This window comes from Ambystoma mexicanum, chromosome 2p, assembly GCF_040938575.1.
Source record: "Ambystoma mexicanum isolate Mex_15411 chromosome 2p, UKY_AmexF1_1, whole genome shotgun sequence".
NCBI lineage: Eukaryota > Metazoa > Chordata > Amphibia > Caudata > Ambystomatidae > Ambystoma > Ambystoma mexicanum.
The window spans coordinates 1,410,656,153-1,410,683,208 of record NC_090923.1 but is presented as its reverse complement, the minus strand read 5'-3'; the positions used below and the strand labels follow the sequence as shown (position 1 = coordinate 1,410,683,208).

At 47.5% G+C, this 27,056-nt stretch overlaps 1 protein-coding gene across 8 annotated transcripts in view; it reads left to right on the top strand.

The window, feature by feature from the left end:
- LOC138567561 (uncharacterized) overlaps window positions 1-27,056 on the top strand; it is a 2,466,350-nt gene that overhangs the window by 1,468,069 nt on the left and 971,225 nt on the right. For all 8 annotated transcript variants that reach the window (XM_069645900.1, XM_069645903.1, XM_069645902.1 and 5 more), the window contains 2 exons: window positions 2,227-2,394; window positions 3,047-3,214. In XM_069645900.1, coding sequence (XP_069502001.1) covers window positions 2,227-2,394; window positions 3,047-3,214 — 336 coding nt within the window. The remainder of the gene's footprint in view (window positions 1-2,226; window positions 2,395-3,046; window positions 3,215-27,056) is intronic.

The window sequence follows — 27,056 nt, the reverse complement described above, 5'->3', positions numbered from 1 at the left end:
CATCAGCAGAAGCAGAGCAGGAGCTTCTCCTTTGTTCTCCCCTGGTAAATCGCCTTTCACTGCCTGATCGTGGTGCCTCCTGTTGCAATCAGCCTTCTTCGCATCCTATTGGTTTGCTGAGGTCGACTCCTCTGCACAAGTCTTCTCCTTTCTTTTGTTTGGGTGTTCAGCTGGAAGCTTTTTCAAACCGATTCCTAAGCACTGTGACAGACTGCAAAAGTATTTCCAAAAATGACATCTGCACCCATAAACCCTGGGCCTTCCTCGACCAGACCAAGTACAGAAGAATATGTCCCCAATAGATTCCAGAACCTCAGCAGTGGTCTCTGGAAAAATCTGAGTCATGGGGGTAAGTTAACATACCTTTTCCTTTTCCACCCTGTTCTCCATAGGGCTATATGGGTGTAGAGTCTTGTCCCTAAAGCACTCTTTCCTGACATTGGTCAGTTGAGGGCCTAGTCAACGATCCTTTCCTAGGCCAACCCTAGTGACTGGGATTGAGTTAGTTCACTTACCTGAACTTTGATTACCTTTTCAACCTTTCAATCATAACCACTGGCATCGTCCACATCAATTGCTAAACCTACCTTTAAAGTATAACTTTGGAACTGATGACTTTAGGGTGCAACGCAAAAAACCATCTCGGGGTTGGACTCATTAAGTTTTAGGGAAACTGTCCTGTGCTTATTCTAAATTTGCACCCTGTGCTGCGCTGTCCAGCAATGAAAATGCTCGGAAAGCCGGCTTTATTCACTAAGGAAAACATTATCTCCCAGCATTTTCATTGGTGTAGGGCGCTTTCCTTCCCTTCCCCGCTCACCTTTTACCTTAGCACTTGTGTAGCTCCCTACACAGGTGCTAATGGTGTCTTAAACGTACCTTTGTCCTGCAGCTGGGTGTAATGCATCGCAGTTGTTCAGGCAGTCCCTCTTCAATGTTGATGTGCACGGCGTGAGGCTAACTTGCGCAGCATCAGGCTGTGAAGAAATGGTACGTTTCTTTCATTTTTTTTTTTTAATCACCATTCGCACCCGCTTCAGTAACTACATGAGTGCCAATGGCGATATTACAAGAGGCGGCTGGCCGACTCTGTCGGTAACGGCCGCCGCCCAAGTTAAGGGACCGAGCGAAGCCTCATGTAATGTCACCTCTGTGTATTTACAGAGTTTCATGCACCTGTGTTTTACTAGTTATGAAAGCATATGCTTTCTTTATTCTCCTAAAAGTGAATGTATACATCGGTTTTATGGGAAGTGTGTGATCATATTTGCATAGAGGTTTTACTTGCTAAGTACGCATTTGGCCTTGCTGCTCTGCTACCATACCTTGATATTGGGTTTGGCTATTCTCAGTATCTTTCTGTTCTCCATAATAGGTTGGCCTCACAAAGGTTGATTTTGGAAATCCATCTAACACTGTGATACAGCTGGCACATACCGGACATCAATGCATGAACAAGATAGTGGGCAGACTGCTTGAGAGGGTCCTGTTTCCAGAGTTGAAGACAAAAGTCAAAGAAATACTAGGCTGACACATGTGGTGCCTAGCGGCAGGAGTGGTGGCTCACCCCCTCTTCTATACCCTCCCCTACTTGGGAGGGGGGAGTAGTGAGGGTGACACGGAATGCATTAAGCGTAGACCATGGAACCGTCCAACATACTCTACACTTCCTAGTGATGTTGGATAAGTACTCAATGTACATGGAGGTACAGTTTGTGTCCACCATACTTGCAGAGACAGTCATCCCGATACTGGAAGAGATGTTTGCAGCCAGCGGATTCCCAGATTCCATTATATCCGAGATTCTATGGAATCACCCAAAAGTTTGTTAAAACGTTGATAAGGATGTTTCGATGTAGGACGTCCCATATCAGGGAAATGTCCTATGTCTTGAGTATGGGGGGAGGAAGTAAAAGTGACGCCTTGCAGACGCACAGTCAGTCCAGGATTGCAACTTTTGTGTAGCGTGTCATTATTTAAGCAGCAAGGGCAAGACCAAATCCCTCATGTGAGCCTGACCTTCGCACTTCACAACAATAATCATTATATCAACTTTGAAGGATGAGGCTAGGTCTGCTCCACCAGGTGTTGATCAGGTGGCCTGCAGGGTACAACGTTTTCTGTAACTTTCTAGCATAAATGTAAAGGTTGTATTTCCCTACTGTATGTTCTTGTACTAATTTCATCTTTGCGTCTCTCTCATCTCCTTTTCTCTGGTTAAAATAGGGGTGACTCCAGGCAGCCAGTCTTATCCACCTGGCTTCATGAGAAGCCCTGCAAATCATTGTACCAGAATGCCCAGTCCCAGTACCACAGCAGCCGCAGCCAACTTCTCACCAGGTTTCAGGGAGATGCGGAGGCTGGAGATGGCCAGTCGCAGGCCACCTCCAGATGGTGAGAGAAAGCAGCAACACTTTGTGTTTGTTTAATGTTAATGTAGATTTTCCATTTTTATTGGTCACTTAATACTTTGAAGAGCCCTGTGCCCCTTTCTGTGTTGGGAAACTGATATGGTCTGGGTGCGTATGTAATTTAATTTTCTGTACCGCACATCCACTCTGTGATTCCTTCAAGATTGAATGATGTGTTGCCATCCATTTCTTCATCTTGAAATCTTAGTTTCACCATTGACAGAAGCACTCACTTACAATGCATCTATGCATGTGGCACTACCCTTTGTGCTTTTGTTAGTCCTGGATGTGTAGTCAACCTGTTACCAATGCTAAAGAACAACACATTCAAACACTGATGTGTTTCATGGCAACGATATGTAATCCCAGATTCCACCCTCGGCCAAAATTGTGCTCCTGCTTTCATCTCCCTCGCTGTCAAAAATATGAGCTATAGGCAATGTATTGAAAACCAGTTTTAAGTTCTATGTAAAAAGTGGATGTTTAGATTGCCTTAAAAAGCCTTGTTGCACTGCTGCATCATCCCGTAGTAGAGCCAATCAGATTGGCTTTCTAAATCAAGAATCCACATTTCATTGTATGCTTGCAGCCATGCTGCTCCTTTCATTTGTTTATTTTTCTCTCTCCAAATACAGTAGTAACTTCAAGCAGCTCTGCTCATCAATCAGGAGTGATGCGATACTCATCCAACCAGCAGATGAATATTACGAGTCCTGTCACCAGTACCACCAGCTCTAGTTTCACACCCGGATTCCGGAATCCAAGACGAGTCGAGGGTGGAACTAACAGGACACATGCAGATGGTAAATACCAAATAGGGGGACTGTTTTTACCACTATTTGGGGAGGAGTGTACTTGTCTCAAGGTGTGGCTCTAGTGTGCCAACCTAATCTTATCTTGTCCTGTACTTCCCCATGTTCCTCATGCATAAACTCTCTAAGGGTGTGTTGCACCCTCTGAGAATCATAAGCCATTCAGGGTGGGATGGCCAGAAGGTTCCCCAGGTTTTGCTGTGCAAGTCAGCTTGCCCAGTTAGCTGTTTGAGTGTCAGAGATTGGTGGCAGCAAGGCTTGTGTGAGGGGGTCAGAAATGCAAGATGGACACAAAGGTAACGATTTCTCATGATTTGTCATTTATTCAAAATAAAAAGGGGTTTGGAAAAACACCTGAGGTAGGTCCCTGCCTAGCAAACTAAAACTAAAGAAGAATGACAGTGTCAAGAATATCCCTCTCCCTCACACTGATGCACACAATAAAATCATACAAGGAAAATATAGCTTATTTTAGTTCAGCAAAACACTTCTGTAAATCAAACTCAAAAGTCCTTGAAATCAATCCTTGGATTCCCTTCCCTGGGTCAATTCAGGACCACTTGAATTACAGTTCAGCACAGTTCTGTTCAAGGTGATAGAAACAGCTTTGTAAACCACTCTCTTTCTCTGGGGCACTCCAAATGTCTCTTCCAACCTTTTTCACAAACACAAGTTCAAAACCAACGCAATTGTTCTGTTACCATATAACACCTTTAAAAGAACTATTTATTGTCAAGATAGCACTTCAATCTTCCTTAATACTTCTTCTTGAAATAATAACACTTTTGTCAGGGTAGCAAACCTCAACTTGTTTTAGTGATGCCACTGCTTGTCAAACAATTTATAAAATAAAAGAATTCTTCTTAATTCAATAAAAGGTTATTTAACACATCTTCTGTCACAAAGATATTTTTTCAAACCACCATCTTCTTTCCTGGTCCACTTGCCTGCCAGGAATAACCATTATAAGCCCTTTCCTGGTGTACTTGCCTGCCAGGAAGAAAACTCCTACAACTGCTTTCAAACTTGATGGCAATATGGATTCCAAGATTCTCCCCACCTGCCTTTTGTAGTCCCCTTGACACTTGACTTCTTGTGTTCCAGTTTTCCCAAACTGAGAACAAATTATAGAAGAACCTTCTTTAAAGGAACTCTAAATATCTTATAGACAGACCCTTGACTGATAGCAATTTGGTTTACAAGCTTCCTCCAGTTAAGATCCCAAAAAGGAAGAGTTGCGCCCTTGTCGCCTTGGTATGGTTTAACCGTCTCTTGGCTGTTGGCAGTATGAGCTATGAGCTTTCCCAAAAGTATATCTTTTTTAAGGGGATTTATGTCTTGGCTGCTTTATTGAGGTTTGCTCACAACTTCCTGGCTGATGGTAAGGCTGGTTGTGAGCTTTTCCCAGTAGTTTGTTTTAGTATGGGTTTCTAGTAGCCTCTTGGCTGTGAGTAGCACTGGTTAGTGACATTTCCCACTGGTAGTTTTCCTACAGTCTTTTGACAGCCTCTTGGCTGCTTATAATGCTTGTCATAAGCTTTCCCCTCTTTTATGTCCTTACTATGGAACTCACCTTTGCCGCTTTACTTAGTTTTCTTTAATTATTCAATATTCAGAAAATTGTCTCTATTGTTCGGTATTCAAAATTGTTGCATTGTGACAGATGTCTTGTTTGGTGCGCCCTGGGGGTCAGCATTCACACTCCGCCAACCCACTGGTTCTCTGCATTGGCTCCCTTTTGCTGTCTGACTTTGCAGCAGTCCTTCAGTGTTCAGTCTGCTTATGTTCCCGCTTCTGCGAGCATCCGGTAAGTCGTGCCTCCCGCACAGCCTTCCAGTGCTCCTTGTACTTCTTTCTCTGCTCTACATCCATTCCCCAGCTGTGCCTCATCTAGGGTTTTAAAATCCCGCTCAGGTGTTTTGAGTGGCAGCAACTAGACCACACCTTTGAATACTCACCTTTCTGAATCCTCATTGCCTCTGCGTTAGCCTTCCTCGTCCCAGTACTTTTAGCATTATGGGAACTGAAGTCCATAGCAGAATATGTAACATTAGGTTGTTCTCTGTTACTTTCAGTTAATCCAATCCCCTGTATGAACTGAGAGTTGTCAGAACAAGCGGGGTAGGGCGGGTTGTGGAAAGAGTTTGTAACTCCACATTAGAGTGAGGATTTCTCATTAAGGCAGAATTATGACAATTCAAGGTTCGCACCTTCAATTCCTGAACCTTTGAGGAACCAACTTTGTTCTGTTTAAATTACTTTCTGTGACAGATTCTTTGGGCATTGACATTGGAGGTACTAGTGCATTGATAGCATGCCATTAGGTATCCAGGAATGATTTCACTTTCATCCTCAGAATAAGATGAATAAATACTGTGTCTCTCCTAGCAGATTCGTCACTTCCCCCAGATAGCCGTCTCCTCCCATGTGATCCTTCCCCCTGATACTACCCCGAGGGTTAGGATCCGGTAGAAGGTGCCTTTCCCTGCCCACATCGGAAGAGGCTTTAGGCTGGGGTTTGGTGATGGCTCTGCAGGATTCATCACACTTGGCACCCGACAGGTAGCACCATTGCATTTATCACTCTGAAGTAGTTTAACAACTAAACAGAACTTCCTTTTTTTTTTTTTTTTAATGTGCCCATGCATGGTTCTGGCTTCTCTATATCCATGAACCCTAGGGCCGGACCAGGCAAGACTTCATCTGACGAGTATCTGATTAGAATGTCTGGGATTGAAGGCTGAATCTGCTTTCTATAATTTGAATGTAGCGACCCCTAAATATTGTTTTGCTGACAAATGTTTGAAAGATTGCAAGATTGTGGGTGTGGGCTGACTTGGACACTCAAATTACACTATTCCTATAAGATAGAGGAACTTGCACCTGCAGTCACTAGGTTGAGCCCTGAAGCAAAGAGAAATAACGTGAAACCAATGATGACCATTGAAAACTGTGTTGCAGCAATGTGCTCAGGAGCACAATGGTGTTGAAGCTCCCAAATGGCCAGAGAGAAACACTACGACAGATTGTTAGTAACCGAATCTGAAGGAACATCGAACAGTACTTTGGAACCAGAGGCCTACCTGACCTGCACCACTAGGTTACTGGACTGGTATTGCTGGCTACCAGACAGCTGATACCCCATTGTTAGGAAAGTGAAGTGAGTGATGGCTGTACTCATTCCTTACCAGCTCCAACAATCCTACTAATCCATTTGTGCTTTGCCTTCTCTGCCACTACCAATCTTCATCTCATATCACTGCATTCAGTATGTGTGTACCTGTTACATCTGTGCACCACTTATCTTTTGATACTCTTTTTTTTCTTTTTCTGGATATCATCTATGCCTTTGTAACTACTTCCACTAGGCCACCTGGTGAGTTTAGCTAGAACTGTGCTGTGCAGCCACTCTTCTTTCATTCCTCAACTATCCTTTTGCCTCTAGTAGGGCTCTTTCCATCTCTCCTAATTTCTCTAACTGCTACACTATCACCTACCCCCCCACCTCTCTCATGAAGTCCAGTAGGAAAAAGCACAAAAAAAGACATCTTGAGTGCAAACCCTGAACTTCCCATCGCAGACACCTAGGTCAGCGCTTCCACCAGACAGGTTTTCACTGATATCCTCTTCTCTGTCCCCTCTCCAGATCTATGGACCCCCCCCAATCTCATTTCCACTTTGTCCTTCTATATCCATATCCTCTACCATTAACAGTGGCACAAAGTGGGAAGTTCTCTTGGCCGGCTTCTCATCCTCATGTTGCTTCCTTAATGTCTGTCTCTCTCCCGCTCCCTCACCCTCTCCCTCTCCCTCTCTCTCTCTCTCTCTCTCTCTCTCTCTCTCTCACACACACATTCTCTTTCTCTCTCTCTTTCTCTTTTCCTCTCTTTTGCTCTCTTTTTCTTTCTCTTTCCTTTTCTCTTTCTTTCTCTTTTTCTCTCTCTCTTTCTCTCTCTTTCCCTTCCTTTGAGGCCACAGGGTGGCTGGAACAACAGCACCGGGTCCCCAGGTAACTGCAAAGGAAAGATAATGCAGGTTAACAGAATGCAATAGACAGAAACAGATGGTGAACTAATAAGAGCTACACCTACCACTTGGAGGCTGGAGACAGGTCTTGTAGTAGAAGGAAGGATGGATCCCCCTTGGTACAGGAGCAAAACCCCCTACTACTGTGGTGCAGAAAATAGGTGGAAGGAGGCCAGCCCCAGGGACAAGTGTCCAGATTTCTTTGCAAGAAACCAAGCAGTCCAAAAACAAAGTGGCATGAAGAAAAGTCCAAAACCAATCCAAAGAACAGTTCCAAGGTCAAAAGCATGGCTGAGCTGTAAGGCAGAGCGACATGGGCAAAGTCAGAACAAACCAAAAGCAGAGTCCAGGAATCGGTTCCAAAGTCAAGGTACACAGATATTCCAGATGGGCAAAACACAATGAGTTGAATCAGAAAGCCAGTAGCAGTATCCAGGTACGTAGCCGAGCTCCAGTAATCGAGGTAATCCAAACGTAACAAACGGCAAGAAGAATAACGCTACGCGCCAGCCCGGAGACACAGCTGAGAAACAGCGAAACTCCATGCCGGGCATTGATTTATGCTTGTTGCCAGGGTAACCAGCCACGTGACCCTTAGCGTGTCACATGACCGGCCGTGAATGCAGCTCTCCGTCTCTCCCCAAGCTCCATGGCAACCGCTAACGGGGGCACATGCGCATTAGTTGATTGTCTCCTTCGGGAGCTGCTCTGACGGGCAAGTGAAGTGAAAGGCGGAGAAGGACAGCGCGGATGCCGGACAGGAGGGTGAGCCCTTGACTTGTCTAATTCATGACACTCTCCCCCTCCTCTGACTGGTGTACCACGCCCCTGTACACTCCCTCACAAAACATTCAACGGCAGAGACCTCCTCCATCTGGCGACTCTCAACGCCCGCTCAACCAACAAACACTCTGCTGACATCTGCCTCCTTCTTGAAGACATTGATGGGACTTGACATTCTTGCTCTTATCGAGACATGGTGCCAGCTTAGTCACTGCTTAGTCACTGCTTTTGACTCCCTCCTCCCTGATGGCTTCAAAATCATCTCAAAGCCTCGATCCCACCACACGGGCGGTGGGGGGGGGTTGCCTTAATCTTCCCAGTGTGGGTTCCAGCTTCCATTTTACCCACCCAGCACTACTCTTTCTTTGAAAGCCTAGTTTGCAAGTTGGTCATCTCTCCCATCTCCACCCTGACCATTGCTACCATCTACTGGCCTCCAGGCGCCATCACACTGTTCCTCCCAGAATAGGCTGATTTCTGCTCTTCCGTACTTTCATCCGCCTTCAATCTCCTCCGCCTGGGTGATTTTTCAACATCCAACTGGACTCCCCTGGCTCTGCGTCCACTTTCTTCACTGAGCTCTGCATCTCTCTTACCCTCTCCATTCTCCCTTCTGGGCCAACCCACTCAGCTGGACACACTCTGGATGCCCTCATATACTCTGACCTCTTTCTCTCCCCTCCAGTTGTCACCCCTCTCGCCTGGTCAGTCCATTCCCTCCTCTCTGCCCACCTTGGGTCCCTTTGGGCCTCCGACCACCCCCCAAAATGGCCCTCCATCCTCGTTCAATAACATCTGCTCAATGAAACGAGTGTCAGATGCTGCCTTCGCTTCCACCTTCATTCCCCCTGGTAGGACTCAGAACTTGCGACCCTGAAACGAAAGTGCAGAGTGGCGGAATGGAAGTGGCAAACATCAGCCTCACCCTCTAACAAACTGGCCTGCCGCCTGCTCCAAAAGCAATACAGACGCTCCATCCATGCCAAGAGAAGAGCCCACATTCAGGCATGGGTTTCAGTTGCATCCAACAACACGCAGAACTTTTCAAGATCTGCAGGGCACTAGCCAACCCTTCCGCAGTCTCCACCTTCCCTCCCCCTCCCAGGATCTCTGCAACGCACTGTCCACACACTTCGTCACCAAAACTCAGAAAATCCTAAACACCCTTGCTAGCCAACCTCAGATCCTTCCCTCACCCTACTCCTTCCTCCTTCTTCTCCCCTGTCACACCTGAAGAAGTTACCAGACTTGTCCGCTCCATGAAGGTCTCTTCTAAACAGGTTTCCCTTTGCTCAACCATAACCAACAAGGATAACATTGGCTCCCTTGCCCCCACACTCGCTGATTTCTGCAATCACTCTTTTGACCCTGGATCTTTCCCTCCTCCCTTAAGCACTCACTTGTGTGCCCACTCCTGAAAAAACCTTCAGCATACCCTACCTGCCAACTACCACCCTAGTTGCATCACCCCCTTCCTGGGGAAGCTGTTGGAGATGTTGGCATTGCCCCAACTCAACTCACACACCAAACTTGTTGATGATATCCACGACCATCAATCTGGATTCCGAGCATCCAGAAGCACAAACTGCTCTTCTGAACACCCGTGAAGAACTACTTGCATCTCTGGACTCAACTCCTCTGCTGTCCTCATCCTTCTCAATCTCTCCTCTGCCTTTGGTACAGTCAACCATTCCACCCTCATACAAAGGCTCCACGATACCCTTGGTATCTCCGAACGTTCACTGGACTCGCTGGCATCCTTCCTTGCTGACCGCTCTTCCCAAGTCATCTTGGGCACCTTCTCCTCTCCTACTTCCTTCTCTATCTGTGGTGTCCCCTACGGTTCTATCCTCTTCCCTTAGCTCTTTGACATACCTTGCGCTTATTGCACGCATCATCTCCTCCAACTTCCAGTGTTACGCAGATGACACACAGCTCTTTTTCAAACTTCCTGGTGACCCTCTTGCACCCTCCATCATCTGTGACTGCCTATCTGCCATCCAGTCCTGTTCGACCTCCAACGATCTCTGCCTCAGCGCTCCTTAAAACTGAGATCCTTCCTATTGGGACCCTGACTCCCTCCTTCCCTTCACTCTGGCCTTCCTCCTACTCCGTCTTCTGAAGCCTTCTGGCCTTTCTGACCTTCCTCCATCACACTCAGTCCATTGCCAAGAAGTCCCACTTTCAGCTCTTCCTTCTCAAAGGAATTTTCCCTTTTTTCACTTTTCCCCAGAGTGTCAATGTTACCCGAGCCATGGTTCTCTATAGGCTTGACTTTTGCAATAGCCTCCTCCTGAATCTACCTTCTTCCACTCTGCGACTCCTCCAGCTGATCCAGAATAGGGCAGCAAGACTTATCCTTGCCTTAAGCCCAGGGACCACATCTCTCCTACTTTAAAAAGTCTTCATTGCCTCCGGTTGTTGCACGGATGAAATTCTAATCCCACTGCATCATCCACAAGGCTGTCTGGGCATGGGGACCACACTATGTTCAACTTTATCTTACTAAATACTCTCCCGCTAGACCACTTTGTTCCTCTGGCACCAACTCTTGGTGTGTAAAGCGCTTTGCTAAACAGAGGGTAGGTGGTAGATAGCTTTCCTCAGCTTGCTCTCTCCTATGGAACAGCCTGCCCCTACCTCTGCGCCTTGAGCAGGACTTTCTTAAATTCTGGAAGCTCCACAAGACCTTCCTCTTCACATCCTCCTTCCCTTCTCTTCTCTGCTAATCCAACTGTTGATATGATTGGTGTCTGGTGCCCTTGTGCATCCTCGGGGTCGTTGACCTACCAAGCCCAATCTGCCCAGCTCCTGTCTACCCTCAACACTTGCCTTGGCACACCCTCTGTTGGTGGTTCGCACTTACTCCTAACGTGCCCCCTTGCCATGTAGCACTCAACAACCCAAGCACTTAATCTGTGCTCACCCATGAGCTCAGACCCCCCAGCACTTACGCCCTCTGCCCTTTTCCTTGCTGTACTTGCACATTCTTTTTTTTTCCACTTAAATTTTATTAAACATTTTCAAACTACAGATGCATGACAATAACTCACAGACGAAGCCCACTAAGAACAGCCCATCACCCCCCCCCCTCCACCCACTTCAACCCCCCCCTTATAAACAACCGAACCCGTAAGGGAAATGGAGACTCTGAATGGAATAAGTCGGGGACCTAACTAGCTGCAACAGGTGACTCCTTGGGCTCGCTCAAGCGCTACCCGAGAAGAGGCATTATTTAAAAGCAAAACAGAAGGCATAAACACTCCATGTCCACAGGAATCAAAGTCTCATAGATTCACAATCCTCGTGAAGCAGAACCACTGTCCAATCTAGGAAAAAGGACTCCATGGTATCATGAGTCAGGGGCGAAAGTTTCTCATAGGTAACTATCGCCCAGAGCTTGGCCAACCAGTCTGACTTAAAGGGCACTGAGGCGCTTTTCCACTTCTGGGCAATGGCCAACATCCCTGCCCGTAACATAGCTTGTAACACCCTCGGCAGGGAAGCCGAGTCGTCCTCCGGAGATGGAATGCCAAAGAGAAATTCCAAGAGGCACAAATTTAGGGCAGCACATGTGATCTCTTTAATCCAGCTTTGTCCAATATGTCTGGATAGGGGGGCACTCCCACCAAAGATGGTACCATGTACCGTAATGGCCACATTGCCGCGGACAGAGAGGGGACACCCCTGGGAACATTTTTGAAAGCCTTTCTGGCGTGAGGTGCCAAGCGTGCAGAATCTTAAAGTTGTGCTCCATAGCTGCAGTGTATAGGGAACCCGAGAAAAGGGATTTAAAAATAGCATCCCAAGTGGGATCCTCTACCTCCTTCCCCACCCTTGCCTCCCACTGCTTCTTAAAGCCATGCCTACCCTCCACGTTCGCTGTGATTAAGGACTTATAAAATTTAGACAGGGGCCTACTTCCTTGATGAGGACTCTACGATGACTCTCTCAAGTGGCGTGAGGGGGCGGACCAGATCCTGGATCCCCTTGACTCTGAGATATTCAAAGATAGTCATCGGGGCATTCCTCATGGTTTCTGCCAAACTGTCATAATCGATGAATACACCCTGATGAAACAATTGAGCCACACGCACTAGGCCAGCATCAGACCACCCTTGAGTCCCTCGAAAACCCCATCTGCCCAAGTCAATAGGAGGACCACACAGGGAAGATAAGGGGGAAGGTCAAGTAGAGAGAGAAGAGTTTTCCCTGCCATCCCTCCATAGCACCCACAAAACAGACGAGGTGGGATGATGCCTGATGTTGCTTGGGAGGGACCTATTCGGGGCCCATAGGAGGTCCTGTACTTTTCCGGGGTGGGCGTGGACATCTTCAATATATGACCAGTAAGTTCTCATATCATCTCTTGAGTGCTCTAACATTACTCTTAATTGCGCAGCCTTGTGGTAGAGCTGGAAGTCGGGAAAACCAAACCCCCCGAAGGACCTCGGGAGCGTTAAGGTTGCGTTATTCACCCTCAGTTTTTTGCCATTCCAAATAAAACGCTGGACCGATGCGTGAAGGGCTCTATAGAAAGAGCTTGGAATTGCAACCAGGAGGAGGGAGAAGAGATAGAGAAACCGTGGTAGGATATTCATTTTGATGGACACCATATGCCCAAACCAAGAGAGAGTCAAGGGAGCCCACCAAAGTAAGTCAGCCTTTATCTTGTTGCGGATGGGAGGGTACTTCTCTTCAAAGAGGCGTGTCAAGTCTCTCGGGAGGAGCACCCCTAGGTAGGGTGTAGCCTTGCGCTCAATTCTAACACCACTCAGCGACTCCCTCCCTCCACCCCGGCTTCGGGCCCTCCCATCGGCATCAAGTAAGATTTTGCTAAGTTGATTTTCAGCCCCGAGAAGACACCAAAAGAGTGGATAAGCTCTAGCAGGTTTGGGAGAGAGCTCTGAATGTTAGTAACATACGCAAGGACATCATCTGCAAAAAGTGAAAGCTTACAGCCAATTCCCCCACACCGGACCCCCGTGATCCCTTGATGAAGTCTTATAGCTATGGCCAGGGGCTCTATTGCGAGGGCGTAGAGAAGGGGCGAAATTGGGCAACCCTCCCGGGTCCCCCTGGAGAGCAAGAACAAAGCTGAGACTGTCCCATTCACCGCCACTCTGGCTGTTGGGCCATTGTACAGGGCCGCTATCCATCTACAAAATCTAACCCCTAGCCCCATCTTCTGCAGGACCTTGCCCGTGGAGGCCCACTCAACACGGACAAAGGCCTTTTCCGTGTCTAGCGACAGGAGGTAGGCCTCCTCATTGTGATAGCTGCTTGCTTTCAGGGCCGGCTCACCCCCCCCTTTACCAGTGGGTTTCTTGAAGAAACAGTAAGTCAAGCTTCAACCTGTTGAATTCCTTCACAACTAAGGACCTCTTATGGGGAGAATTGAGACCACGCACATTCAGTGAACCCATAGTCAGCGAATGACTCAGTTCAGCCATCTGGGAGTCGAGGAACAAGCTCTGATCCCCTGGGAGGACTAACTCCTCCAAAGCTCTCACCCTGACTGAGTCTTCTCCGATCTCCCATTAAACATATCGCGCTCCAACAAACAGAGCCTCCAAGAGGTTGCAGCAAACATTCATAACTTCCATCAAAAAGTGAGAACCCCATTAAGGCCCCTCCCGAGCGTCTGGGTTACCTGCGACATTGAACCTGCCGCACGACCAGGCCTCCAAAGGCCACCTCCACCAGAGCGACAAACAACAAAGGAAACACGGCATTCTGAACCCCCCCACACCCCAACAACCAAAACAAACACAACTGCTTCATTCAACTCTGCCCCCCTCCTTTCCGGGCAATACACATGAATGAATAAGCAACACCCCTATAAAAGAGATCTTTAAACAGTGAAACCCCCTGAGTAGCCCCGGGGAAGCAACCAGGTCTGATTTCCACTTCCAAACCTTCCAGAACAGAACACAGACAGGGCCAAGTTAAGTGACATGCTTTTCCAGGGAAGACGGGGAGGGCGGAACTACTCTCCTGAATTTTCTGTGGCCACGGACACAGCGCCTTTCTACAAAACTTTCCATGTTACGGGGCTCCACCAGCACCTTACTCATGCTCTCTCCGCCATCTCCCGGGGGATGATCTCCCAGTAGCTCCTGAGCCAATCTCTGTATGTCATCCTTTGAGACCAGGGAGTATTTGTACCCCTCAACCTCAAACGAGAGAGAAAAGGGGTGGCCCCAGCTATATCTCTCACCTTTGGACTGGAGCCATTTCGTTAAAGGACTGCAAAGCTGCCGGCGTGCTAGAGTAAGGGCGGAAAGGTCCTGGTAGATTGTAACCTTAGATCCTTCCCAGTCTATGGGGCCCTTCCTCCGCACGAACTCCAAAATCTTGGCTTTTTCTGAGTAATAGTGAAATTTCACAAGGATCGATCGGGGGTCTCTGGCAGGAGCACCGGCTCTGTGGGCTCTATCAATCGTCGACTTGTTGGTGTTTCCCTCATCAGACAGTTTTCTTACGACCGTGTTAACAACTCTTGCGATGTCTGCTTGCATTTCCCCTTCTTGATCCGGAACGCCTAAAAATCTCAGATTGCAGCGCCTCTCTCTGTTCTCTAAGTCATCGAGTTCGAGGGTAACTTTCTCCTCTCTCCGCTCCAGTTCTGAAAGGCGCATATCGAGTTGGGTTTCGAGGATGTCTACCGAGTTTTGATTGGCTTCCAGTGCTTGAACTCGGTCATCCACAGAGTCCACTTTTTCATCTAAAGAGTCCAGTCTCTTGCTAATGTCTGCCCTGAATCGAAGAATCTCCTCCAACAGGGCTGCCATACCTCTGCTCATTTCTTGAACGTCCATGGCTTCGGGCTGGTCAGGGGCAGGCATGATACACTCTTCCCTCGGCTCTACTGCGGCGGGTCGAAATCTCTGCAGGGATTCCACCCAGTCCATCGGGAGGGTTGCGGGGGGGGGGGGCTCTCAAGGTTGACCGGAGGATAGACAAAGGCAGACACCAGAGCGGGACGGCGAATAAGACCCCCCCCTAGGGCCTGTGGAGGGGTTCAGGGGCGTCCAGGCCAGGTAGTCACTGGAAGAGAGGTCACCCCGGCCTATTCAGGGCCAAAAAATGCCACTGCGCTCTCAGGACTCCTACACCAGTAGCCACGATTTGTTTCACTTGCTCTCCTTTACCCCTTGGCATTCGCTCAAGACATAGGACCCGGGGAAGGGGCCCCTAGGGGAGCTACCAGGCGGACAGCTCAGACGGACACTTGGACCGTTGGACCCAGAAATAGTTGGTTAAAGCAGTGGGAGAGGGCTTCTGACAAAGCAACATACAGTTCACTCAGGTTCTCTCACCTCCCCAAGGAGGGGGGGGCACCAGCGGGGTCAGGATTTTCCTCAAAGAGCTATTCAGGGCATTTGCAGCGCTTCGCCAGGCGGATCCCCAGCTCCCCCCAGTCAGGGTGTTGGTATCCAGATGGCAGGCTCGAGAGAGACCAGGACCCTGACGGGGAGCGAAGGCTCACCTCTGTGCTTGGTGAACACTAGGGTGACGTGTTGGTGCCCGAAGAGAGTTCCCCCCCAGCTGGAGGGCGCAGCGTTGAGGGGAGCGCTAGGCACTTCACCGAAGTCAGCACTCCATGGATTTTGCGTGCATCCAAGTCCACGTCCGGCATTGCTGGCAAACCTTCAATGTACACTGCGAAGAACCGTCAACCGGCCTGTGGTGAAATCCGAATTGGAATGGACGAACCCAGTGGAGTCAGGAGCTCTTTTCATCTAGTGGAATCCCAGAAGCAGGAAGGTCCCCTGGGATAGCTGGGCGAGCCATAAACTGAGGGGGCAGAGAGCTCGCACACACCTTCCAATCATCCCAACAGAGCTCTTTCCCAGTCTAAACCAATATTGTTGAGCGCAACTGCTTCTGTGGATATTGATTGCTTGTGGGCTATTTTGAGCCCTTAACACACTTGCCTTCAAGAGAGATGCGTGACTCACTCTCGCGACTCGGGTTTAACGTGTTCCGCCTTGAAGCTAACAATGCTGGAAGCTTGCCCTCCATATTGCGGGGAGCGGGGGCGCTTACTCCTCCGGGCTTGTTACTTCCTGCGTAGCACAGTTCGGGACCCGGATCAACGGAGTACCACCCGGCTTGCCTCACCGCTATGAGGGACACTCCTCAGGCCGCCACTCAACCTCTGGAGGCGGGGGGACCCAGCTGACTCTTCCCACTCCCGTCGGGCCCGACGGGAGCACACCGGAGGGCACGTTTGCTCACGGCGAGGGGGGGTCCTCTCTGACCCCCGGCACAGCGGTTCCTCAGACAGGGGACCGTATTCAAATTGCAGGAGGGGCTGGGGGCTCTCCGCTGGGCTCACCTCCGTCCCCCTGTTTCAGACTGGGCCCTTCCATGCATGCAGGCTTTCCTGGCAAGCAGGCCGGGGCGAGCAACCGCTGAACTTGCTCTGCGCTGGTGAGGCACCGTGTGCAGACTAGCAGGCACGGCAGAATACCATTCTTTCGCGCAACTGGCTCTCCACTTCTCCCAGGGGCATTAACGGGGGCAGAAGCTCTCTCAAGGGGTCTTTAAGAGGGGCTCAGGCCCTTAAATTCGCCCTTGTGGAGGAGACTGGCTTAGGGACAAGTACACATCTCGGCGCCCCGTGGTGGCTCCACCACTTGCACATTCTTAATACTCACAAGGCATAGTAGGTTTGTTCCTTCCTCCTTTTTACCGCCACTGCTCTTATTAGTAATTGTGTTTTTGTAATGTATTTCACTCCCTTGTTCCCTCCATTCGCCCTGTGGGGGCTTTGAAACTGTATTTTACTTGCGGTATAAGCGCCTAATAAGCAAACAATAAATAAATTTAAAAAGTAAGATTTGTCTGTTAGTAACTTTCCCTCAATACTTCTATGGACTCCCAAATGTTTTGCTTTTGTTTTCAAACCTATCCTGACTTTTTACAGGGAAGTGAAGCCATCAGCTGCACTCCCTTGGCCATTTGCTCATTTTGTTATAGAGAAATTGGTCAGTCTTTCAGTACTGGGAAACTGTTTCCCTTTGGTCTTTTTGCCTTTTTCGTAACTTTTTAACAGTGCACACAGCATCAGTACAATGGGGATACTTTTGTATCACCCTAGTCTTTTTCACTTTGGATTTTTGGTTACTTTTATATGTGCCTAAGGAAAAGCTGGTGGCAGCAATTAAAATTGATCTTTTTTGGGTTATTTCTAGTGTGCACATAAGCGTTTGCAGCGTAGGGCTACTGAACGTGGCTAGTGCCGTAAAATAGCCACGCCACTATATTTTTTGCTTGTTCTTTGGCCATATTGTTGTTTGGACTTCTTCCTGCTTGCCAGGTCAGAAACTCCCATTTAAGATTATGCACTTGTCAGAGAAAGCTGCTGCTTCCGTAGTCTATTGATGCCTTTGTTTCTGCTTGCCCAGGAAGGGGGTTGGGACTGTCTGATCCCATTCCACACCCATGGTGCCTGAGAGTCTGGGTGTGTGACCTGAGTGAAACCCATAGTAGTTCCTGATTGAACCATTGCTTGCTGTTAGAATGGTTCAGATCCTTACTATTGGTGGGCTTAGACTGACTTTCTTCCAGCAAGGCTTTCGGATAAGATGAGCACTCCTGTAGCCATTTCTCAAGATCCGCATTGGAGCCAAGTATCCTGTGTAGAAGAGCTGCCAACTGAAGATTCATGGATGCCTCCCGAAGAGGCCCAGCATCTCTTCTTGCGTTTAGCCGAGTGAAGTCCTGCTGGACTACCTGATCTGCGAAGGCCCTGAGTGTTGCTTCAACCATCGTACTGGTGGGACCAACCAGTCCCAATGGATTCTCGAGGAGCAAGCTGTCCTGACCTTACGGAAGTGACCCAGGACTACCGGTGGACTGACCAGCTCTCCGGTGGGGCTACCTCGCTAGAGCCGTCGCTGTTCCACATTTTCCGCCAGACCTTTGATAATCGCCAGCTTGTGCTATAAATCGCCTTCCTGCCAAATTCCGTTGCCTCATCTTCCAGGGATCTTGCTCTGAAAGGTATTCTTGAACCAATACTGGAAGGATGCCTGCTGTTGCGTGTGCCCGATAGCAATCACTGGAACTTGCATTCCCCCACCTGGTGAAGTGTCCTGAAGAGGTCTGCATCAGTGTCTTCTGCATTTCTTCCTCACCAAGGGTTGCACTCTGCTCCTGGAACTGCCTGGAAAAATCCTTGCACCCGCGGCTCCTGGCCTCTCTTCACCCAACGGCGGGAAAACCTATCTCCAGCGACCCCCCCCCCCCCTCTAACCCCCTCAACCCAAACAATCTCTAGTCATCAGGGAAATTGAGTCTGACGGTAAGTAATCGCAATATATTTGTCTCCAGCTGTTTTCCGTAAAATAAACCTTGGAATAAACCTTGGTTATTTGAACCATCACTTTTTGATCATCACGTCTAATAGTAGCTGTACCTGAAAGATAAGAACATACATTTATTTACCACTACCTTTGTTGACTATCTTCTGGAACATTTCACCAACATAAGAATTCTTCCTACATCAGACCCTTTTCCTAAGAAGAAGCTTTGGGACTTTTGGGCACAAGGCCCACTCATCAGAGAGAATGGACCTCTCATGTTAGAGTATATTTCTGGTGTCTCCGTTCCGTTCAACTGCATCACTACTTACCTTTTTGTTTTGTTGACTAAGTTATTGAATGCATGTCTAAGATCCTAAAGGTGACTGTATATATATATATATATATATATATATATATATATATATATATATATATATATATATTTATAATTGAGTGTTGTGTGATATTATCATCTGCTTGTTTCATTTCCTAGTGTGTGTTTTGGGTCTAGAACAAATAGTGTTTTTGTACTTACCTGTCTAAATTGAATTATTTTGTTTCACAGTCTGGACTCATTGTGGACCCCTGACCCCACTTACACACTCCTAAAATTAGCCTTGATGGCTCGCCATGCTTACCTTGATTGGGTTTTGGCTAACCTCTCAGAGCTACTCTGTTTGCTAGAACTGGGATGGCCTTCTAAAATCTGTCCACCAGGCCAGATCCTAGAAATCCATCTTAACCAGAACAACTAATCTCGACCCCTACTCGAGGATCCCTGCCTCTGGAAGTATCCATGGACATCCCGGTGGACTGACCAGATCTCTCCTGGGCTGCGCCACTGCAGCCGTTGCCATTCCAGGTGCACCTTATAATGCAACAGTCCTGCATTTTCAGCCGTCTAGTCTCAACGGAAGCTATGTTGGGCCTGCTCCTTTGTTCGTCCATTGAACACTGCTAGTCGCTGCCTGATTGTGATGACTCCCATTGCAACCTTTCTGCTTTGCTCCCTGGAAGTGTGCTGAAGTTGACTGCTCCGCAGAAATCTTAATTTGTTTGCAAGGGTGCTCAGCTAGACAGTGCCTGGAACCAAGAATCTTGTACCGTGACCGACCAAGACTAAATCCTTTGTGAGAAAACAACCACTCCACCTGCAACCACCTGGGCCTCTCTCAAACGGACCAAGCACAGAATGTTTATCCAAAGTGGTCTCTGGAGAAATTGTAGTTGGGAGGGTTAAGTTAACGCACCTGTTCCTTTTCCCCCCTATCCTCCAAAGGGTTACGTGCGTGTAAAGTGCTGATTGTTGTTGGTTGGTTGGTTGAGAGTTAATTTAACTTTGTGAGATAATGTGTTGGCAATTTAACGTTGGTGCTTGCAACTAGTGAATTTGCTGTGTATGTTTGAAAATAGATGAGTCTATGAAGAAGAGTTGCATGATCTCAAAGCACATCAGACAGCTTACAACAACTTGCATGTCATGAGGAGTGAAAAACAATGTTTTGCAATTCTGTTTATGTAGAGTTCTGCTGTAGTATTTTTGTTCAAAGAATGATTGACTTTATTGAACATTAGTTGGATGTTGGTGACCGTGTTCTTTTAAATGTTCAGATTACTTAAAGGAAGTAATGACTATTTGTATATGAATTTAAGTGAGATAATTACTGGACTCTGGTGATTGGGCAGTGCGCATCAGTTGTCTACATCGGATGATCGATGAGGTCTTTAGCAAATATTTATCTGTGTGGAATCATTGTAGCCCTAGAACACTTTCACTCACACACCCCCCCCGAGTCTAAGCGTTGCCTCTCTGCTACCTACCTTGATTGACGTTGGTTAGGCTTCATTGTCTTTGCAGCTGTCCGAGGCCTAACTGTCTGAAACCCAATAGCCAGCAAAAAGGCTAGCGGACTCCAAGTTAGAAAAAGATACCACAGAAATGGAAGTTCAAGAGTTCTGATGCAACACTCACTTTCCACCGAGCATCTAGCATTTCGATTGTAATCAAAACCACCCGCTATTTGGCTGCACAGTCGCCGGAAGAGTTGTTAGGGAGAATTCTGAGAAGTGTGCTAATTCCTCTCTTTTGCTGGTCTCTAGGACTTTTTAATTTTTACTTGGAGAGGAGTGAGACCCTTTTTCCCACTCTCTCATGTAGTTTAATGTGATTGTAACAATGTGTTTCTTTTGGTTCTTGGAGTCTGACAAACCTCTATAGGCATCTTTTTACATTGTAGCACCCAGCACCTTCCGTGTAGTGCTACAGGGAAGTCTTCCAGATTTCCCCAAAGGTTTAAATACCTTTCTCTTGGATAACTACTGTTTCCAAGAGCAGTAAAGTGAAATTGACTTTTCTTACACTTTTAAATTTCTAGACCCAGCACACACTATCTAACAATAGGGTGCTGGAGGTGTTACATAGTATCCCCTTTGTCTAGCTTCTCATGTAACATTTTTAGATTGCCCTTTCCTCGATGAATGACTGGTGGCAGTGGTTTACTTTTTACTACCATGGTGTGCCTCTACCGCGGGCTGCGTTCGCAGCTGCAGTAAAGCACCCTTGGGTGCCATTTTTGTCAAAAAGGCCCTGGTCTTCTTTTTTCGCCATTTCTTTGTGGAAAGGTCCTTCTTGAGATTTGCTCTGCGTGCCAAACCATGTTTGGTCCCTTTGTTTGTTTTGTCTTTGGCGGGATTCACGAGTGAAGCCCGCCTCTGGCTCCAGGGTGTCTGGTGGGGGCAGGAAGTGAGGGAGGTGCCCGAAACTCCTAGGTGATTGACTGGCTCGCTCTCCGGCAAGGACAGCCACCCTATTGGGTGATTAACAGCCAAGCTGGAATGAATGGGAGAAACCTGCATAAAAGGCAAGGCTTTTTGGCTTTAAAGGCAGAGTCGACCACTGGACGAAGGAATCCAAAGTAGAACTTGAAGAGGACGCCTGCTGCAACTCCTGGACTGTTGGTTTGGCAAAGCCCTGCTGGGGTGCTTAAACTCCAAATTCGTATCGACAGAGAAGCCCCTGCAAGGACTACTTCTCCCTTTGAGTTGGTGGGACCAATCAACTCCAAAGTAAGCCACCTGGACATCCTCCTCAGAGCTGGTTGAATTTCCACAGAGTTGCTACTGGAAACCGAAATACCAGGGAGAGGAACACAAGTTTGTGTGTGTTGCTGGCAAAGAGCTCCAGGAAGATCCTCCGGACTCCCAGGAAGCAGGACTGACCGAGCCTGAGCCACCTCAACAAAGTGCTGGACCCCAGATGCAAGGAAAGCCAATCTCGACAGCCAGGTACCGTGGTGGTGCTGTTTGCGGTAGACGCGAGGTGCTGAAACACTGAATTGCCACTAGTTTGAAGATTGCCGGTTTCTGTCGGTAACAGTCCCATTGCAGTGCAGGAGTCCCCAGAAGTCCTCCCTCTTGTCCCCACGACTGAGGCTCAGGAACACCAGGATCTGCAGAGCTGCACAGGAACAGAAGTAATTTGCTGCATTTTCTTCTAACCAAAGGTACTGTAAAGTCTAAGAGAACTTACCTCTTGTTGTAGATTTGTTTCGACTCTTCACAAGCCTAACAGCTTGTCGCCCTACATTGATTATTCTTCTTCACTAAAGACTTCGAAAACATTGTACAAAGTCTTTTCTTACTTACCTGCAAGAAGTGCTTCAGCTACGTAGACTTTTGCCTATTGACTTTGGTCTAGCCTGTTTCACTGAAAGACTCTTCTATCCTCTGACACTGGGGACGGTTGTAAAGTATTTTCCTGCTTAAGAATATTTGTGATCTCTTGCTTGTTCTTAATAACCTTTTCTTGAACACATCTCAGTTCTATTTTAAATGCTAACAGTAACAAATCAATGTCTACAGTGTCCTAACTATTGATGTCACCTGAGTGTGTAGGAAGTGTCTGTTTGGCATCCCCAAAGGGTGCTTGCTGATTTAGGAACTAAGAGTGTGTATTTTTGAAGGTATTTGTGTGTTGCTATTATATTGCTCCCTTCTAAAGAATGCTTATATAAATGACTGATAAATAAATTGTTTTATCAAGAAACCTTGAGTTTAAGTGTTTGTTTGAATACTTGTCACTGTGAATCTTTGTGTAACCACTCTACAGCTCACATTGACCCCTCTTGAGATAAGCCTGGCTTCTCTACCACACTACCAACCTGTGTAGTTCAGGCTTATGCCAAAGGTTGGGTCCTATTGCCAGGAGGCTGAGATTGTTGTAGTACACCCTAAGTGTCCTACACAAAATCTGTACCTAACACTGTTGGCACAGCGGTGAGGATAAATTATTGAGTTGTTACATTGAGCATTTGCTTTTTGTTTTTTTCAAACTAAAACCTTCACAAGGCTAAGCTCCAATAGAACATCAATTGTAACATTTCAAATATGGATAACTTCAGACAGGAAGCCCATGTCATTTTAACAGTAGATCAACTGAAGGAAATGTGTAAAGTCAAGAATCTCCCTGTTAAAGAAGAGAAAAATGCACTGATTACAACATTGTTCCCTCATCAAAGTCTGGGTAGTAGGCCTGTCACAACTACTAACCCAGGAAATGTGGAAACTGAAAATGAGGATGTTAATTCAGAGTGTAACTCTAATTTCTTAGAAGAGTGAGAGGAGGAAGAGGACTCTCAGGAAGAGAGCCCCCTCTTAACCTCAACAGGCCCTGCTGTCTCAACCTGTATCCACTGGGACCCCACAAGGTCCATCACTGAGTCCAGAATTTGTGTATCTTGAAAAAATGAGACTTCAATTAGAGTTCAAAAGATTACAAATCCAAGCTGAAACCAAACATCAGGACATCAAGTTCAGGGAACTAGAAATGCAGCATGCTCTTGAAATGAAGAAACTATCTCTTGAAAACATTTCTATCCCAGAGTCCTCTAGGTCCAAAGAGGCCTCGCCTGCCCAAAGAAGCAGTGAGTATGTATGATGTGAAACTTGATATTTTGGATTGGTTGGGTGCTTTTGAATATAATCATGGGAGTCAGGGTCTCACGGGGAATCACTTGATTCCTTGGCTTTTGTCTAGGCTCCATCAGGTTGCACAGGATGCTGTAATGGAGGTGGGGGAACTTGAACAATTGGAGTATGAGAATGTGAAACTAGCTTTGATAGCTAGATTTGGGAAAACTCCTTCCCAGTACCTTAAGAGTTTAGGACCCTCAAAAAGACTGATGGTACGTACCCCTTGGGCTACCTGGGTGTGTGGATATTTGAAAAACTTAGATGGTTGGATTAAGGGTTACTGTTACGCTCGCCTGGTATCCACAGGGACGCCACCCAGCCGGGTTACTCGCTGGTATGCTTCTCAGCTTTGCCCTGATGTGGTCTGCAGGGAGGTTTCTGCCTGAAAATACAGGAGGACTGTGTTCAGGACTGACCGACTGGCGTAAGTATCCTCCCTCCACCCCCGTATGATTTCAGTCCCTCTGGCGCCCTCTCCTCACCTTGTGGTCGAATTAGGTGTGCTCTCCGTCCTGCCTTCTTTGCAGGGGTGCGTTGTCTTTCATGGGTTAGTGCGGTCCAGTTACTACACTGACGCCGGCCCGTTTGATATTGTTCAGGTAGGTCTTATTGCTGTTCTTTAGTTTAGTTGTTGTCTCTTTTTTCTCCCTTAGGTATGCAGAGCTTCAGCGCAGCGAACTGGCTTGGTTGAGCCCCTCTGGTAAATGATGGCGCATTAAGAGCACTATGATGCGGTAAGTAAGCGCTATGCGCAGCGCTGCGAAGTCTTGCCTTTGCTAACCTGTGTTTTCCTTCCTTGTAGGTCGCAGTGTTCTTCAGTGCGAGGGGAATGTCCGGAGTGTTGCCAGCCGAGAGTCGACCAGCCAGGTAAGCCTTTTGAGCAGTTTGTAATTTGTAAATGTCTGTACTGCTTTCTTTAATGTTGCCTCTATCTTCCTCTTTCAGGTCGTTCTGTCCGGGAGGCGTGCAGATTCGAGGAAGCTGTTCTCAGTAGCTGCGAGTGTTTAAAGATGAAGACTGCAGGTAAGATGTGCTGCTAATGATGTTCCTTTTGTCTCCTTACAGGTTCTGCTTCTCCGAGGTTCGAGGGAATAGCTGGACATGGTGAGTGTCACGTTGCAAGCTGCAAAGTAATGCGAAGCGTGTTGTCTTGCTCGGGTGTGGTTTAAATAGCCCCAACAAAATAGTCCAGGTAAAGTAGTCCCTAGGCTACCACACCCAAAACACTAGACTGCATAGCCTGGTTCTTAGGAACCAAGCTATGTGGATGCCTCCATGTTTGCTGACAATACAATAAAGTAGTTCCCAAGCACATTGTTTTTCATGGTGTATGAGCCTGGCGCCACAGGCGCCAGGACTGGCCCCATGAGGGCTTTTGAAGAGGATGCCAGGCTCTAGAGGCCCGAGTCCTGACTCCACCTGGCCAATGGGTTTGCCAGAGGGGGTTTTCGGCGAGGGTCGTGACAGTTAGAGTGAACTCCTTTGAGGGAATGAGAAATCTGTTTTTGATGACCTGCTCTCCTGAACTGAGACAGCACTTAGTTGATTCTACAGAGATTGATCCCAGGAAGTTAGCAAAGGCTGTTGACTTGTGGGTTGCCAACAGGCCCACTCACAAGACGGATGAGGGGAAGCAGCACAAGCAAGATTGAGAATTCTAAAACCTCCCATCCAAAAGAGGGCCACAAACATAAAAAGAGTAAGCCATATGGGAAACCAGGTGAGTCTAGTGAAACCTCTGGTGCTAAACCAGAGGGAGGTCAGCAGAAGCCTCCATTTGTCAAAACATTTGGAAAATGTTATGCTTGTGAGTCAACTGACCATGTGAAAGGGGAACCTAGATGCAAGGGTAAACCTTCTCCACACTGTCTCCTTAGCCTTCATCCCAGAGGGAGAAGTTCATATGGCAAGTGGAAACTCATCTACTGGCTGAATACATCATTGGAGTCTCTGCCAGTGTTTCTTTAGTATCCCTGAGGAGTCTGTGGGAACAGCAGAATTTAGATGTGTATAACTCTATTCCATATAATACCAAAGATTATTACAAGGACAGTGTACTTGTGAATGGTCAGGAATCCCCCGCCATTAGAGATACTGAGGCCAGCATTACTTTGGTGGATGAAACCTTTTTCAAACCTGAGGATGTTGCTAAGGCACCCAAAGGCCCCACTAAGCTTGCTGGAGGCCCTATCCAGATGGTTCCAATACTACCAGCTCTCATCAAATGCAACAATATGACTGTGAGAATACCTGTCAGTGTACAAAATGAGGTACCTGGGAGAGTCCTGTTGGGGAATGACTTAAAAGCTCTTGGAGTTGTATCAAGCACCCCCAGGCCTCCCAATAAAAGGAAGCAAGAGCAGACTAGGAAGGCCAGAGAGCTCACTTTGAATGACTCTCAATGGGAAGTTACAGAAAAACCTATAACTCGCAGTCCACCGGAAGAACAACCTTCTGATTCCAGGAAGAACGAGACAAAGGGGAAACCCAAGGTCTCAGGACAGAAGAAAAGTAGCACTCCTGTGCACAACACCAGGACATCCCCAAGAGGACAGTCCCACGTCACACCTGTGACTCCTACACCAGCTGAGGCTGAGTGTGAGGTTCAAGTAGATTGATGGTGAATCAGCTACTGATGACTCAGAGCTGCAAGAAGCCCTTCCCCCTGTTGGAGATCTGGATCCTAAAGACCATCCTGAGCTGCAGACTTTGCTTGCACAAGGAGGCCTCTATAGGGCAGACCTCAGCAGAGGTCAAAGAGAATGTACTACTCTTGAAGGACTTCGCCAACGGGCAGCTTCCCAGCTGGAAGGGCAAGAGCCAGTGAAGCGCAGGCTGTACTGGGAGAATGGCCTCCTTTACAGTAAGTCTATCCCAGGGGACTACAGAAGACTTGTAGTGCCTCAGGAGGTAAGACCCCAGTTTCTACAGATGTCCATGAGATTCCTTTGGCTGGTCACTTAAGTTTTAAGAAGATTTCGCTCTATTTCTATTGGCTCAAGATGGGGTATAAGTACTGTAGAAGCTGTCACACTTGTCAGACTTCTGGCAAGAATGGAGCCAAGTTTGTGGCACCATTCTCCCAGTGGTGGGAGTCCCTTTTGAGAGGGTAGGGATTGACATTGTTGGTCTCTTAGACCCTCCCACATCTTCAGGCAAACTATTTATATTGGTTGTGGTGGACCATGCCAGCAGGTATCTTGAAGCCATACCTATGAGGACTATTACTGCTCAGGCAGTTGCTAAGGCCCTCATTGGTATTTTTACCAGGGTTGAGTTTCCTAAGGAGGTTATCTCAGACAGGGGGACCAATTCTATGTCCCACGACATGCAGACCATGTGGAAAAACTGTAGAGTGACCTACAAGTTCTCAACAGCCTACCATCCCCCAAACCATTGGATTGGTGGAGAAGTTTAACAGAGCTATGAAGAGCATAATAGGTGCCTTAGAAGAACCACTTAGAAGAAAGTGGGACCTTCTACTGCCATGCCTTCTCTTTGCTTAGAGAAGTCCCCCAAGAAGAAGTTGGCTTCAGCCCCTTTGAGCTCCTCTATGGTTATCGGTTAGAGGTCCATTGGCCCTAATCAAGGAAGGGTTGGAGAGTGCTCCTCTCTCAAGCCAGTGAGAGTCACTGACCATGTGTTAGGTTTCCTAAGGGGAATGACACACATGATGACAGAAGCTTCTGATAACTTGAAAGCCGGTCAGCCTCTGCTGAAACATTGGCATAACCAGA